The 15709-nt window shown below is 39.5% G+C and overlaps 1 protein-coding gene across 5 annotated transcripts in view; it reads left to right on the top strand.

Moving 5' to 3' along the window:
- TAC3 (tachykinin precursor 3) overlaps window positions 1–15709 on the top strand; it is a 29002-nt gene that overhangs the window by 3419 nt on the left and 9874 nt on the right. For all 5 annotated transcript variants that reach the window (XM_081315792.1, XM_081315793.1, XM_081315790.1 and 2 more), the window contains exons 2-4: window positions 5797–5947; window positions 12938–13046; window positions 15577–15606. In XM_081315792.1, the coding sequence (XP_081171918.1) occupies window positions 5834–5947; window positions 12938–13046; window positions 15577–15606 (253 nt within the window). In that variant the 5' untranslated portion in view covers window positions 5797–5833. The remainder of the gene's footprint in view (window positions 1–5796; window positions 5948–12937; window positions 13047–15576; window positions 15607–15709) is intronic.

The following is a 15709-nucleotide window of genomic DNA, read 5'->3' on the forward strand; positions in this document are numbered from 1 at the left end:
TAAGAAATTGCTTGTATCATCTTTCCATATGTTCCCAGTGTTGAAAATCAATATGATAATCTTTATATAGAAGACTTAAGTGCCCATCATCAGACAGAACAAAGAAAGAGGACTTCTATACAGGAGGCTGCACAAAATCTGATAATTTAAAATGTTATACCATAAACATTGGGCAGGATTTTTTTTAATTGCAGCACATAGCATTAAACTGTGGTTTGACTGTGACAAGCTAAGTGATGTATGCCAATAAAAAAGGTGAACTAAAGGTAGAATTCCAAGCATTTTCTCTCACAAAACTTACTTTAGCTTTTTCAAATACAATAAAGGTAAAGGTAAAGGTTCCCCTGCACATGCGTGCTAGTCGTTTCCAACTCTAGGGGCCAGTGCTCATCTCTGTTTCAAAGCTGAAGAGCCAGTGCTTGTCCGAGGACGTCTCCGTGGTCATGTGGCCGGCATGAGCTAAAGGTGCATGGAACACTGTTACCTTCCCATCATTGTGGTCCCTATTTTTCTACTTGCATTTTTATGTGCTTTTGAACTGCTAGGTTGGCAGAAGCTGGGACGAGTAACAGGCACTCACTCTGCTACGCGGCACTCGGGATTTGACCTGCCAAACTGCTGACCTGATCGACAAGTTCAGCGTCCTAACTCACTGAGCCACTGCGTCCCTCTTTCAAATACAATACAGGCAGCCAATTACTAGAGTTGAGAGTATTTACTGCAAGAGGATGGAAGGATGATTGAGAATATGATGATGAGGGCTGTTATTATTATTTAAAAACTTAAAGTGGTCCTCACAAGAGGAAGCTATCATCAGGGGGCATGGTTTTGTGTGCTGCCTGCATCCCAAGAATGCTTGTTTGCCCAGCTTGGTTACTGGCATGCTGCGGCCCGGTAGCAGTCCATGGACTGGGGGTTGGGGACCCCTGAGCTAGAGCCATAGACTGGAGTAGCAGAAGATTATGAAGAAGGGGGAAGCCAAGCCAAGATCACAGATTTTTTCCCCTCTCCACCTAACTCTTCTTTCGACAATGGCTCAATTCCCCCAAAGGAAGGCTCTATAATGAAGTTGTTGCATGACTGTCATTAGCGCCTCACTGTATGTTTAAGCTTTGCTGGTTGAACTGGAGTAAACCTATCCTAAGAATTTGCCCTCATGAATCAACAATTTTACATGTTGACAAGAAATGACACTCCCTTAGAGAGGAACTGAACTATGTTGGGAGATACGGAGAGTGAGGATTCAAATGACCCCAGGCTTAACTATTGGAAATTCTAATGAATTATTAAGATTAAGTTAGTTAAGGTTAACAGTGATATGATAGCCCAATGGTTTCAATCAAAGGAAGGAATAATGTATTCTCCAACCCTCTGCAACTTAGGGGCATACCCAGACCCAACGAGCTCACCTGATAGTAGAATGTTGATGCATATCACAATCCCACAGTTAAGCTCCAATCTTTTATAATAAAGGCAAAAGGCCATCTGTTCATGAAGGCTGAAGAAATTGTTTGATCAATCTTGCATTGCTGCCAAAGCAGCACTACTGGGCTCCTTATTGATATCAAGGTAGCTTTTGACAGCATCTCAAGGGTAAGACTTTGGGACATCCTGAGCAGATCCTCCACAGATAAAAAAAAACCTCCTGCTCACAGTTCATAAATTATACGATAAAACTGGGCTTTGAGTAAGATGCAACTGGGAAGGGGACCTTTCCGACTTTATCGAGTCTGTCAAGGCGGTGAAACAAGGATGAATCCTTGCACTGTTGCTTTTTAACAACGTGGACACCCCCGCTCCAAAAGTAGCTAACACACATCTCCCGATTTTACTTTATGTTGTTGATGCAGTTTAATTTAATAATTTAATTTAATAATTTGATTTCTATACCGCCCTTCTCCCGAAGGACTCAGGGCGGTGAACAGGGCAATACACAATAAAAATCAGATACAAAAATTAAAAAACCATTAAAAACCAATTAAACATCATGCCCATAAAATCAATACATATTAAGTTAAAAACTAATTTTAAAAACCCAACCCCATCCCGTCAGACCAGGCCAGCTTGTTCAAAAAAGAATGTTTTAAGATCGCGCCGGAAGGAGCGAAGGTCGGGGGCCGTCCGGAGCTCAACCGGTAAGCTGTTCCAAAGGTCTGGCGCGCCCACAGAGAACGCTCTCCCCCTGGGGGTCACCAATCGGCATTCTTTGATCGGCGGCACCCTTCTCTTCTCCTTGTCTTTTGTAGTTCTCTTCTCCTTGTCTTTTGTAGGCATGAAGTGGGCACTGACAACCCTGGCAACCTACTGTAATGAGGATCAATTAATAATTGATTATGATAAATCTAAAGTGCTAGTCTTTTCTAACAAAAGACAAAAGTATAAATGGACAATTGATTCCCATGAACTGGAACAGGTCAAAAGCTTTTAAGTATTGGGCATAATATTTCAGACTTTGAGAAAATTAACAGCCCAGGTAAATTATATCTTTTTTTTATTGCCCCAAAGAGTTCACAAGCAATAATTAAATTTCATGGGCAACAAGGGGCAAATTATATCCCAGCAGCAGTTAAATTGCCCAGCTGTTATATGTCATACAAATAGGGTCATACATAAACCTGAAGACTTAGGAAGCAATTCAGTTAAATTTTCTCAGGACCTTGTTTGACACCACAAAATGCATCCCCAATGCAGTAGCAAGGCTTGAAACTAACGTGCCTGTATTAAGGCTCAGGCCTGGATTAGGAATTATATCTCAGAATCACGTTTGAGCCTACAGGGCTGATGCTTTTGCTGCTGTTAAACAATTATCAATCCCATTGGCACCATACTTGCATAGTGGAAAAATCTACAGTCTTGGCCATTCTCCTGAGTATTTAGCCCAATTAACCTTGGAGAAGATCAAATCAATAGTAAAAAGAGAGAACAAAATGATATCAACAGTGCCCCAAACCTATCGCCAATTATTAGGCAGTCACAAGCCCTCCATTGTGGGATACTTGCACAATTTAACACTAAGCAAATATAGATGGTCCTTTTCTAGAGCCCATTTTGATGCTCTCTCATCAGACTTACTAGAGGGAAGATTTCACAGGACCCTTTATTCACAGAGATTTTGCCCCTATAGTTCTAAGAAGGTAGATACTCTTGCCCATGTTCTCATATGATACTTCTATAATGCCTCAAGGTTTGCTTTGATTGCACCAATAATTTCCAGATATGAGGGCCTTGCAGATACAGTTTATGTTCATTAGATTTTAAGGGACACTAACCCTACACTAGACAGTTTTATTGTCCCATATTTTTGCCTTCCCCTAACAACTAATTGTTGTATTAATTAAATAATTCCTTTTTTACTGCAATTATTATTGATCATCACACAGTCAGCCAGATGTTCAGACTGGATTTGGCATTTTTGTTTACCTATCGAGTCCTTACCAAGGACCTGGGCTAGGCAGATGTGGATGTTTTATGGTATTACAGATATTGTCACAGGATGGAAGCAGTTCTTAGTAAGACCGCCTTTTGCAATTGACTAATGGCCAATGGTCCAGAACTGGTGCATTTGTTTTAGATATCCTCTTCTTGTTGGACTTGATCTGTAATAACAGATCATTATTTCTTTGTTTTTAATCACTGTTTATTTGCGACAGGTAAACACTTTTTCTTCCAGTAGTTCTGCAGCTGCTGGCCCTGGTTGCTTAGCCAACAGTCCTGTAACCCATTTTTCACTAGATATCCAGGGACTCCAACGTCTAGCATGGACCTTGTTAACCAGGGCGACATCCGAGCCGGTATGGCATTCTGAAATTTATGTCTCACCATATTTTTTATGGGAGAGACACTCTTTGTCTGACTCCTCTGATGAGATCTGTCCAGTATGGTTGAACCTCTGGCATAGCTCTCATCTTCCTCAGAGTACACAAGCCCCACAACCACATCAAGGTAGTGCCTCACTGGGGCCAATTACTACTACTACTACTACTACTACTACTACTACTACTACTATTACTACCAGTGCTTTTTTTGTAAAAGAAAAAGGTGCTGGAACTCACACATGTCATACAACCCACTTTGCCTACCCTACAAGGTTCCATCCAAAAAAGGTGCCGGAACTCCGTTCTGAGCGTTCTATGAGAAAAAAAAGCCCTGATTACTACTACTACTATTATTATTATCATAATAATAATATCATAACTTCAGAAACTACAGCAATAGCTATTTTAGGTGATGAAGAAAAAGGGTATGTTAAATACTGTACATTTTTGTTAGGGTTAAGAAGAAACTTCCAAAATTAAACAGTGAAATTTATAAAAACAACTGGAATTAATGTAGGAAATACAAAGATCTGAGACCACAAGTAGAGGATATTGAACATAACCCAGCTAGGGATAGTGGAAAAACACAGCTGGTGAAAAGCCTAATTAATGCAGAAGTAAATCTCCCAATAACGTGTGATCAAAAGAAAGAGCTCTGGCAAAGCAATATACAGTAAACACGGTTAATGATCATGAAGGAAGTTATATAAATGGACATAATCTAGAACAACCAGTGATTCACAGAGCACCACAAAATCCATTGCCAGTTCAGATGGATAAGGCAATGAAGATAAAAAGTGTAAGAGTTTACAAGATACTGCAGAAGTGCACAATACAAAGCAATCAGAAATAGAGTCGAACTTGAGGTCCTTTAAGGAAGCATAGGATGCAACATGCAAGTTTACACCAAATATCCCTGGGGTTAAAAATAATTATGTTTACAAAGATATTCAGTTTTAAAACTCAAATGTAATAAAATATATGAAATGGCTAGAGGATGATGCAAATATTTTTTTTAAAAGGGACCAGAGACTATCAGATATCATATTGCAGCACAATAGCAGGAGTCTTTGCAAGAGAATAAGGCAAAATATTCTGCTAAAGGGAGTCTAATGAGTCTAATGTTAGTTTATCTTGACATGAAAATAGAAGAAATGAATTCTGGAAATTATTATAAAGATGAAATTCAAATACTAAGGCTGAAATCAGGAGAATGTTAAGGTATGTGTTAGTATTTATATGCTACACAGACAACAGGTAAATTGGGATAACCTGGGTCATTGATATGTGTACCTAGAAATGTAGACTTAATTATTTATGGGGATTTTAATGGCATAATTATCCCAGGTTTTGAAATATTGAACTTAAACATCAAAGACTTTTTTGAAATGGCAATTTTCCTTCTGGGTCGTGTGTCACACGATACGATCCAGAATAAGCACTGACTAGAACTACTTAAATTAATTTATAAATAAAGAAAAAGAAGTCATCTTTAGATGAATATAGCTGATTAAAAATGAAGAGTGGAACTAAAACAACCAAAATAAAACCAAACCTTGAACTTAGAAGAAAAAGCAAAAACATTTATTTTAATTTGCTGCATTTATAGAAGTACTGAAAGGTAAGTGTAAACCCCAGAATATTCACTTTTAAAAATATTTGTGTTCACTGATGTACATTTAATGAACATGTTCACCAAATACAGAATGGAAGTACATTTTCTTAATACTTAGAATTTGCTTTCCTATTTTCAGAAAGTAAGTTCTGTTCTGTAGTTGAAATCTAATAATAGAAGATGAATTTCCTAAAAATGAAAATAATAGCTTCATTTTATACCATCACAAAAGATGGAATGGTTTATATTTCTTTGCACCTGACAGTTTTCTTTCCTATGCTGACTTCCCCACCCACCCACCCACCCACGCTATCTATTTCTGAATTCCCCTGCACCCCTTAATTATGTTTTTTCCCCCTTTCCAAGCTTTTTCTCCCTCAGGGAAAAACAACAACAATCCACAATGAAGTCTTCCCTTGTGCTGACAGTGCTGCTGTCCTTACTAGTGGCAAAGCTACGTCGTGGTTACTGTATTGAGTCTCTGGAGCAACAGATGCCCAGCGGAGTCCAAACAAAGGTGAGGCAAACTGAAATGTTATTGAATATATGGTGTGGCAGTTTGCTAACGAAAACACACAGCCACACACACACACACACCCCACACACACCTTCCTGTGCTCCCTCTGCTTTAAATCTATGTATAAAATCGTACTGGCATATTTAGGGAGGATGTCTCAGAGGGACTATAGAACTTGTCTGCAAATGGAGAAAGGCATACCTATATTCCTTGACCTATGATCACAGTTGGGAATGGAATTTCTGTCGCTAAGCAAGGCAGTTGTTAAGTGAGTTGTGCCCAATTTTACAACTTTTTTTTTGCCATGGTTGCCGTGGTTGTTAAGCAGGAGTTAAGTGAATCACAAGATTACATTATCCAACACCCCCAAATCTCTCCCCCCCCCAGTGTCTGAAATTGCCAGTTTGGGGCTGATTTTGGCATTTCCCCCCAAATTTAAGGTATTTGTTCAGGATGTTGAGTAGGAATTCTTGAGGAAGCAGAAACATCTTTGGATCAATGGTACTTAAAGCTGTAGGAAATAGTACTGGGAGAAATTAGCACAATAGCTAATTTCAAGCTAAGAAATAGTATACACACACACACACACACACACAAACACACACAAACACAGACCAGGGACGAGCTGGGCAAACAAGCATCCTTGGGATGCAGGTAGCACACAAAACCATGCACCCTGATGATAGCTTCCTCTTGTGAGGACCACTTTAAGTTTTTAAATAATAACAGCCCTCATCATCATACGTATTCTCAATCATCCTTCCATCCTCTTGCAGTAAATACTCTCAACTCTAGTAATTGGCTGCCTGTATTGTATTTGAAAGAGGGACGCAGTGGCTCAGTGAGTTAGGACGCTGAGCTTGTCGATAAGGTCGGCAGTTTGGCGGGTCAAATCCCAAGTGCCGCGTAGCAGAGTGAGCGCCTGTTACTCGTCCCAGCTTCTGCCAACCTAGCAGTTCAAAAGCACATAAAAATGCAAGTAGAAAAATAGGGACCACTACGGTGGGAAGGTAACAGCGTTCCTTGCGCCTTTGGTATCTAGTCATGCCAGCCACATGACCACGGAGACGTCCCCGGACAAGCGCTGGCTCTTCGGCTTTGAAACGGAGATGAGCACTGGCTCCTAGAGCCGGAAACGACTATGTGTGGGGGAACCTTTACACACGCACACACACACACACACACACACACAGATATTTTTTAAAAAATACCACTAATTTTTTGGGAGAGGGCTTTTTGATTTTTTAAAAATTATGCTACAATATTGTTTAATTTCAATGTACTTTTATTTAAATAATATTTTAAAGTGCAAGATTATTTCATTAAGCAGGAAGGAATGATGACATGGCTGAATGCAAATGTGCAAAACACAAAATATGGAATAGCAAGTAAATCTGTTAGCTTTGAGTATGAATAGGATAAGAAGAGATACAACAATTGCTTTTGTTGCTTATAACTTGTATTTTTTCTTCTTCTGTTCAGTTATGTCTGATTCTCAGAGACTGCCTGGACAAGTCCCTTCAGTTTTCTTGGCAAGGGTTTCCAGAAGTAGCTTACTATTGGCACTTTTTTAGGGCTGAGAGAAAGTGACTGGTCACCCAGATGGCTTTGTGATTAAGGCAGGACTAGAACTCACCTTCTCCCAGTTTCTAACCTGATGCCTTAACGTCAGTGCCAAACTTTTTCTCACAGCCTGTATGTAACTGTCTTACATGATGGGTTTGTTGTTGTGTCTATCTTGTTCATCATTGACAAGATAGTTAATCTTGTTGTTCGTCCAGAACTAAGTTAACTGAGATGTATTAACACAAATGTGTTGATGCCACCAGGTAATAGACTATCTAAGTTTGCCTTTTCTTGGTACTTCCTCAGTTCATAGCTATATTTTAATTACTGGCTCCATTGAGTCCCTCTGAACTTTTTCCACACATCTTTGGAATGCTTCTCCTGTATGTCACTTTACCAAACTTTACCAAACTACAGAGCTAGCTCATCAAATGGAGCCTCTTTTTCTAGGATGTCTTTTTTGATATTTATTTTAGCAAGGGGATTTCGTTTTTAAAAATGTGCCTCTTCCCATTCTGCAAAATCTGGTGGTGCAGTCCATTCTGAAATTTCTGCAGTCTACAGGTAGTCCTCGACTTACGACCACAGTTGCGCCCAAAATTTCTGTTACCAAGTGAGACAGTTGTTAAGTGAGTTTTGCCCCATTTTATTACTTTTTTGCCACAAATGTTAAGTGAATCACTGCAGTTATTAAGTCAGTAACATGGTTGTTCAGTGAATCTGGCTTCCCCATTGACTTTGCTTGCCAGAAGGTTGCAGAAGGGGATCACGTGACCCCAGAACACACCAACCATCATAAATACATGCCAGTTGCCAAGCATCCAAATTTTGATCACATGACTAGGGATGCTGCAATGATTATGTATGAAAAATGGTCTAAGTTATCTTTTTCAGTGTCATTGTAACTTCTAACAGTCACTAAACAGACCTGTTGTAAGTCAAGGATTACCACTCTCTTCTAAACATTCACAGACCACATTTAAGGCCTGTCATACATTTATTGAATACAGTAGTTCCTGGCAGAATAAGCTAAAACTTTCCTTTTTCATCAGGCTGACCTGGACTGATGACGGGTTTTTAAAATGTTTTAATTTTTAATTGTTTAGTTAATTTATTTTGGGGCTGTTTATTTAATTTCTTTTAACTTTTGTATTGTTGCTTTTATTGTTGTTAGCTGCCCTGAGTCCTTCGGGAGATAGGGCGGCATATAAGTCCCATAAATAAATAAATAAATAAATAAAACTCACATCAACTTTCTCTTTCCAAATCTATAGAAGAGACTGTCATCTTGTAGGTGGGCCAGAATCTAATCTGATACAAAAGGGACATTCATTCGTACATATAAAAAGAGGACATTCAATAGAGGATGAGGTACAATTTCCCTCTTCCTCCCATTTCAGTTTTAAAAAGGGGCTTTATGCATTTTAATTTGCTTTTGGGGGCAAGGCCTGCAAGGAGTCTTAAATGGCTTCTTTTGTCAAATCCCTTCTGAATTAGATCCGTTGAGGATAAAAAGCTCTGGGAAATCCATTTCTGTCCTCTGCCATCATAATCTCTTCTTGTTACTTCTGTGCAGTCCAAAATAGGACTCAAATTACCACAGCCTTACCGCTCTTAAAGCAATTCCTTATTTTTGGATGTTCTTGAAATTTGGATACAGTTTGCTCTGTCCCCTCCCTCAAATTGCTTTACTTACAGCAGCCACCACCAAATTAAAGTAGCGGTCTTTTCTTCTTCTAGGCTGATTAACATATTGTATAAGGAGCGGTAATTGGCAGCTTTTTAAGTGAAAATCTGCTCTTACCTGGAATTACAATTGAATTGGCATCCGAAGGGAGAGATTTCATTAGGGTTTGGAGACATTACTTGTTTAGCTGGTATTGTCAGTATATTGGTAGCTACTTCTCAGAAAGCACAGTCAAAGATAGATGAAGAATCTTAACACTCACACGAAGTTTGAAGGTGGGGGGTTAGCTGTGGAAATTGGTGTTCTGTTCTCAGAATATTCGGTGAGGAGAACAAGAGAGGAGCCAAAACTTCTGGAAGCTGCAGCTACTGGAAAGGGAGTTTTCTGCCAGAAATACAAGAGAGAAGTACTTTGTTACACTTCCTATTAATCCAGGGACAAGTCAGTCAATTGTCTAGGTCAGGGGTGTCAAACTCAATTTCATTGAGGGCCGCATCAGCATTGCAGTTGCCCTCGGGCTGGGTGGTTGTGGCCCGGGTGGGCGTGGCCTACTGGGTGGGCGTGGTTAACATCGTTCGCATCAAGGGTGCCTATGGGGGCCTGGGCAGGAGTGGGACAGATCTGAGGGTCTCTGGCAGGAGGAGGGTCTCTGGGCCAGGGCCAAGGCAGTGGGGGCCGTTCCCTCACTGTTTCCAGGATGGCTTCGTGGGCCGCATGAAACCACTTCCAGGGACGGATCTGGCCCCCGGGCCTTGTGTTTGACATGTCTGGTCTAGGTTGACCAATTGATAGGTGATCAACCCACTTGGAAATTTAAAAAATGGCTGTGGAAACCTGGGTTTTGGTCTTCCTCTAAGAGAGATAAAGGGTAGTTTACCAGTTGCACTAAGACTGACAAAATCATTGGGACCCACAGTTTCCCCTCATGGACCATGTCATTTCAGGTTACCCCTCCCATGTATATCAACATATTGTCCCTCACTTGCACAGAGCATCTAGAAGTGGGATAGAGGAAAAAAACTTTCAGAGCTGTGGGTGGAGAATAGCATACAGGAAGTAAGTTGGAAATCAAGTAAAGTTATTATGTGGATTATAGAGTATTGAGGCGGGACATAAAAATGAGGCATAAAGAAAATGTGTGTATTAGTTAGAAAAGAACAAGGAAATGGAAAATGCCAAACCATGAGTTCATCTGTCTCTCACACCTATTTAGTCAAAGCACAGAGTTCAGTTACATCTAACCACATATGTCTCGTTTGTGGCTAACCACAAAGATGGTGCTGGAAACTTAGGTGCTTCTGCAAGGAACCTGTGACCTCGATCAGTGAACGGTTGCAAGATATTTAGCTAAATTCAGCATAGCAACAAGGGGGGCTGGGGGCTGTACGACAAGGGGAGATGGGGTCTGTAATTCAAGTAACCAATCAATGCTCATAAGTTACATTTCTGTTTTTTGCTACTTTTGAAGACTATATATGTACTTGCTTTTTCATGAGAACTTGTTCAGACATTGATATTGCTTTTTGCTCTGAACCTTTTGCGCAAAATAAAACAAACTTCTTTTGATTCTGGGGTCTTGAGTCTCTTGATTCTGCAACATTATAGAAATCAACTGTTAGTGAATGTTTCTTAAATGTAAACACACTGTTTACCAAATATTATGGTGTTTATGTTAAAAAATTAATAAAACATATTTTTTTTAAAAAAGATACAGGATGTAAGTGAAGTCCTCTGGAAATGTCTAGCAGACCATCTTTATCCTGGGGCAAAGAAATGATGATGGTGGCTATATCTTCAATTCATAGTACTTATGTGGAATTTGATTTTTGTAGCACTTGCCGTCAACCCTACTAGGGACCAGGAAATCATCTCCACAGGAAGGCTAAAACTACTTTTATTGAAATTGGCTATAATAGCAGAACATTACAGATCTAACTGTGCTGTACATTCTCCTCCTTATTGTTCAGTAAATTAGGGAGGCTTCTGCCTGAACTGCTTCTAAATGTTAACTCTTTGTCCTAGAGTTTTAAAAAAATGCTTTAGCACCTTTGTCTAGGATGGCTCTGTATATCTCCATCAAGGTCAATCTCCTGACTCACTACACCTGTTGAAGAATCTCATAGCTTTTCTTGCTACTTATTGTTTCTGAAACATTTTCCCCATAGTTCAACACATGGTTCTCCAGGATGTGAGGTAACAGTAAGGTCTTTAGAATGACAATAGCAGTGATTTATCGCTATGGGGATTCTGGCTGTTTTGGGGGAGTGGAATTGTCATCTAATCCAAGACGATTTCTCCAAAACGGGTACCTTCTAAGAGTGTTGCACTAAATATCTTTCATCCCCAACCTTTTGTTAGTTTGTGGTGACGAATTAGAAATTTCAACATGTCTGAAGAAGTTCAACTGTAGGGAAGGCCATGTTTTCTTGGGGATTTGAACATTTGCAAACAAAATGCAATTCATCATCTGGTATCCAAAATCCATTGTGGGTAGTATTATTTTGAGGATCAATCAAAGCGAGACATAAAAATGTGTACAAGCTATACAAGCTGTGACAAAACTTAAGGAGTGGAGTGGAAACAAAGCCCTTTTTATAAAGATCAAGATCAAACCAATAAATCTTAATGGGAAATGTGGTGGTATCATTTCATACCTTTCCTTCAGGGATAAGAAACATTCAGAAAATTTGAATGTTAGAAAATTTTGGGGAATAGGCTGGAGAGAAGCCTATTTAGTTAAGAAAATTTATATGGCCGTCAATCTCTCAGTGACTGGGTGGCTTATAAGGATAAAAGCCCAATACAAAAACAAAAAGTAATACCTCTTCCCCAACAATCAAATGAGCCATTTGATGGGCTCCATCCCACTCTGGGATCCCCAGGCCTGTTGGCAAAACCAGATCATTTAGGGCAGAGGCCCCCGACTTTTTGGGCCCCAGGGACTTTTTCTGTGGAGAGAGGGTTTTCCACGGACCAGAGGAGGCATGGGTTTTGTGTGCTGCCTGCATCCAGCGAATGGGGCTTCGCTTGTTTGTGCAGGCCGGTTTTTGACATGCTGTGGATCGGTGTTGGTGCATGGACCAGGGGTTGGGGTCCCCTGCTTTAGGGCCTTACGAAAGAGTGTTGAAGTGGGTGCCAATTTAACTCTGTGGGGAGGATATTCTACAGGGAGGGAGCCATCACAGAGAAGGCCCTTCTTGGCCAGCTAGATGGACCTCCTTAGGAGAGGGGATTCATAACATTACTTGCCTCCATACTCTGGTGGGTTGGTGAGATGCAACTGGGAAAAGATAGTCTTTCAGGTAACCTGGTCCTAAGGCATGTAGGACTTTGAAGTTAACAACCAGCAACCTGAACTGAAGACAAGAATCCTGTAATTTCCTGGAATGAGGATAGGGTTGTTTATTTAGCAACTACATATTGGATTAATGAAGTTTACTATATATTTAATCTGCTGAACAAATGAAGCGAGATAGCCTTTAAAATTTTTGGTTTTGCCCTTTGTTGGACTGAGCTTCAAATAAGAAAGAGCTGAGAGGTTGCAGTAGGCATTTTCAACTATGATTTTGCTACCTGCATGGTACAGATTATGAGGAATTATACTTTGAAAATACTTGAAAAGGGTTGTGCCTAAGAGATGGGATCAAGATGGAAATAGAATGTTGAGAATGGGGAAAATACTAGTTTATGTATTGCTACATCAATTTTGATATCGTGTTGGTTTTTCATTTCAACAGATGAACCCAAATCTCTATAAGCTGCCACTATCCTTGCTCCGACGATTGTATGGTGGCCAAGGGATATCCTATGAGGCACTGCTGAGGCTGTCAGGCAAAGAAGAAATCAGTAAGTAATCACTAAGAAAACAGCCCCAAAACAACTCAAGAATGTTTGATAAGTTGAAAGGTTTTTGTCTATGTTTTGAGTGTCAAGTCAGCCTTATACTGTAATAGCATCTAATATTCAGCAACAAGATAGCCTGTACATGTTTTTGAATGGAATGAGAGTATTCGCTTCCTTCACACCCTCAGATTAAATGAGGGAGAGATTTTCAGTGAAACACAAAAATGTACAGCTAGGCATTCAACAAGTCACAGTAGAAACAGGTTACAATGGTATTAATTTTCTCTGAGACGGGAGAATTCCGCAAAGGATTTGTGAATATTTCTAACACTACAAAATGCAATGTGTATAACAAGATAATAAAATTCCTTTTGTTGTCTTAATAGTGTCAACATTTTAATCCCTCAAATTTACAACTCATTTATTTCAATATATTCATGCTGAAGTCATAGATTGATGAATAGTTTACATATACAAGGGGCTATAATACAAAAAACAGGGAGAAAAATGATAAAATATAATAGATACATAAAGAGTCAAATGTGTAGAAAAGGAATCATTATTTCTAAAGGCTTAGTGTCCACCATACTAGTAATTTGACAAACAAATCGCATTACTTTTAAAGGTTTAATAAGGTTATTCTCTGCAACTTTAAATATATATAATGTATATATAATAGTACAGGTAGTCCTTGACTTACAACCATTTGTTTAGTGACCGAAGTTACAGCAGCACTGAAAAAAGTGACTAATGACCGGTCTTCACACTTAATGACTGCTGCAGTAGCCCCATGGTCATGTGATCGACATTCAGGTGCTTGGCAACGGGGATGTATTTATAACAGTTGCACTGTCCCAGGATCAGTCGATCACCTTTTGTAGCTTCCCAACTGTGGCAACAAAGGTAATAAAATGGAGCAAACCCCAAAAACCTTAGTGAAGCGTGCATTTCCTGCGTCAGATGAGGAGAGCACATCTTTCTCCTTCTGTCCTGGCAGCTTTTTACAGAGGCACGATTGAGAGAATTTTAACAAACTGCATCACTGTCTGGTTTGGTGGCAGCAGATAGAAAGTCCATACAGAGAATGGTAAGGACAGCCGAGAAGATCATAGGAAGCTCGCTCCCTGGTATTCAGGATGCTCCTTGGTATTCATTATGTGCTTAGGGCTCAAAGCATTGTTAGAGACCCCACACACCCACTTCACGGTCTGTTTCTGTTGCTCCCCTCTGGGAGGAGGTTTTGAAGTATTTCTAGCAGGACTACCCGATTCTGTAATAGCTTTGTTCCCTATGACATCCGTCTGTCAAACTCGTAAGATTCGTTTTTCTCTCAATGCACATGTATACATAACCCGAACTAGACTGTTGATTCTCAGTGTCAGATGATATATGTGGGTATCTGCATAATTCTGTATGTATTTATTTATTTTTGTCATATTTATGTAGTGTATATTGGAGGTGGTGACCCTCTGAGAGCTGAATGCAATGAAATTTCATTTTAATGTATGCCGATTAGTGTACATTCAAAGTGACAAAGTTGTTATTCTATTTCTATTCTAATAACTGCCTTGCTTAGCAACAGAAATTTTGGGCTCAATTGTGGCTGTAAGTCGAAGACTACCTGTACATTTTAACTCAGGAGGGGTTAAAAATGGACTTGTTTTTCAACTGTACGTCATGTACTCCAAGAACTGGGTTTACTTTAAAAACTGTTTCTTCTATCTTAAAGAAGCTAAGTGTAGTTTGAGATTAGATAAATTTTGTTAACTCCATCTGTTCAAAAGTAGTAAGTGAAATAAGAAAATGGAGAGTAGAAGTGAAAAGATTTAGAATGGGAACAGAGTTTGGGAATTAAAAATGTTGGAGAAAGGAACAGCAGAGAGAGAAAGAGAAAATGTATAAATGACAGAAGGAGACTGCATGTCTTTCTATGGTTGTGTGTGCATTAAGTTTGTAGTTACATGTATAACTTATAAACTTAACTTATAACTTAACTTATAAAAAAATCTATCCATATTAGATTTTGATGATTGGAGGAGGCATGGATTTTTAAACAGAAAACCCAAACGTAGTGATATTGTCAATGCTGCAAACATTGACACGTTTTTGCACTGACAATATAGGAGGCAGCCTTTTGCTTTGAATCACAAAAAACGTGGGTGGAATGCAACTGGATGTTTTGACAAGATAAGGGGTGGCCGGAGGGGAAGTGAGACTTCTGTGTTGAATTAATTGGTAAATGTAATTCGTGACGTGTAAATAGGGGAGGGAAATTCTGTGTGTAGTGGGGAGGAGAATTCAGATTCTGGCATCCCTCAATGAGTGCCGATGCTCCATTTCTGCTCATTATAGACTTTTTAGAATAAATAATCATGCAGTACTCTTTGATGTGTCTTTTTAATCGGAACCATGACAGATGTATTTTCATGATAAATTGCAGTGTGTATCTATGTTCCATTCTTCATTAAAATGGGATATGGTTAGGGTTAGGGTTTTGGTGCATTTGAGCCTTCTGCTTTGTATTTGTTTTCAGATCCCCAGACCCTTGCCTCTTCCCAGAAACGTAAGTTAAATCAGTTGATCTCTGCAATCAGCACTGCTTTCTCTATGTTTCAGTCACTGACGGAATAAACTTTAGTAGTACAGGTCCATCACTGGAAAGGATA

This window comes from Vipera berus (assembly GCF_964194415.1).
Source record: "Vipera berus genome assembly, chromosome: 2".
Lineage (NCBI taxonomy): Eukaryota > Metazoa > Chordata > Lepidosauria > Squamata > Viperidae > Vipera > Vipera berus.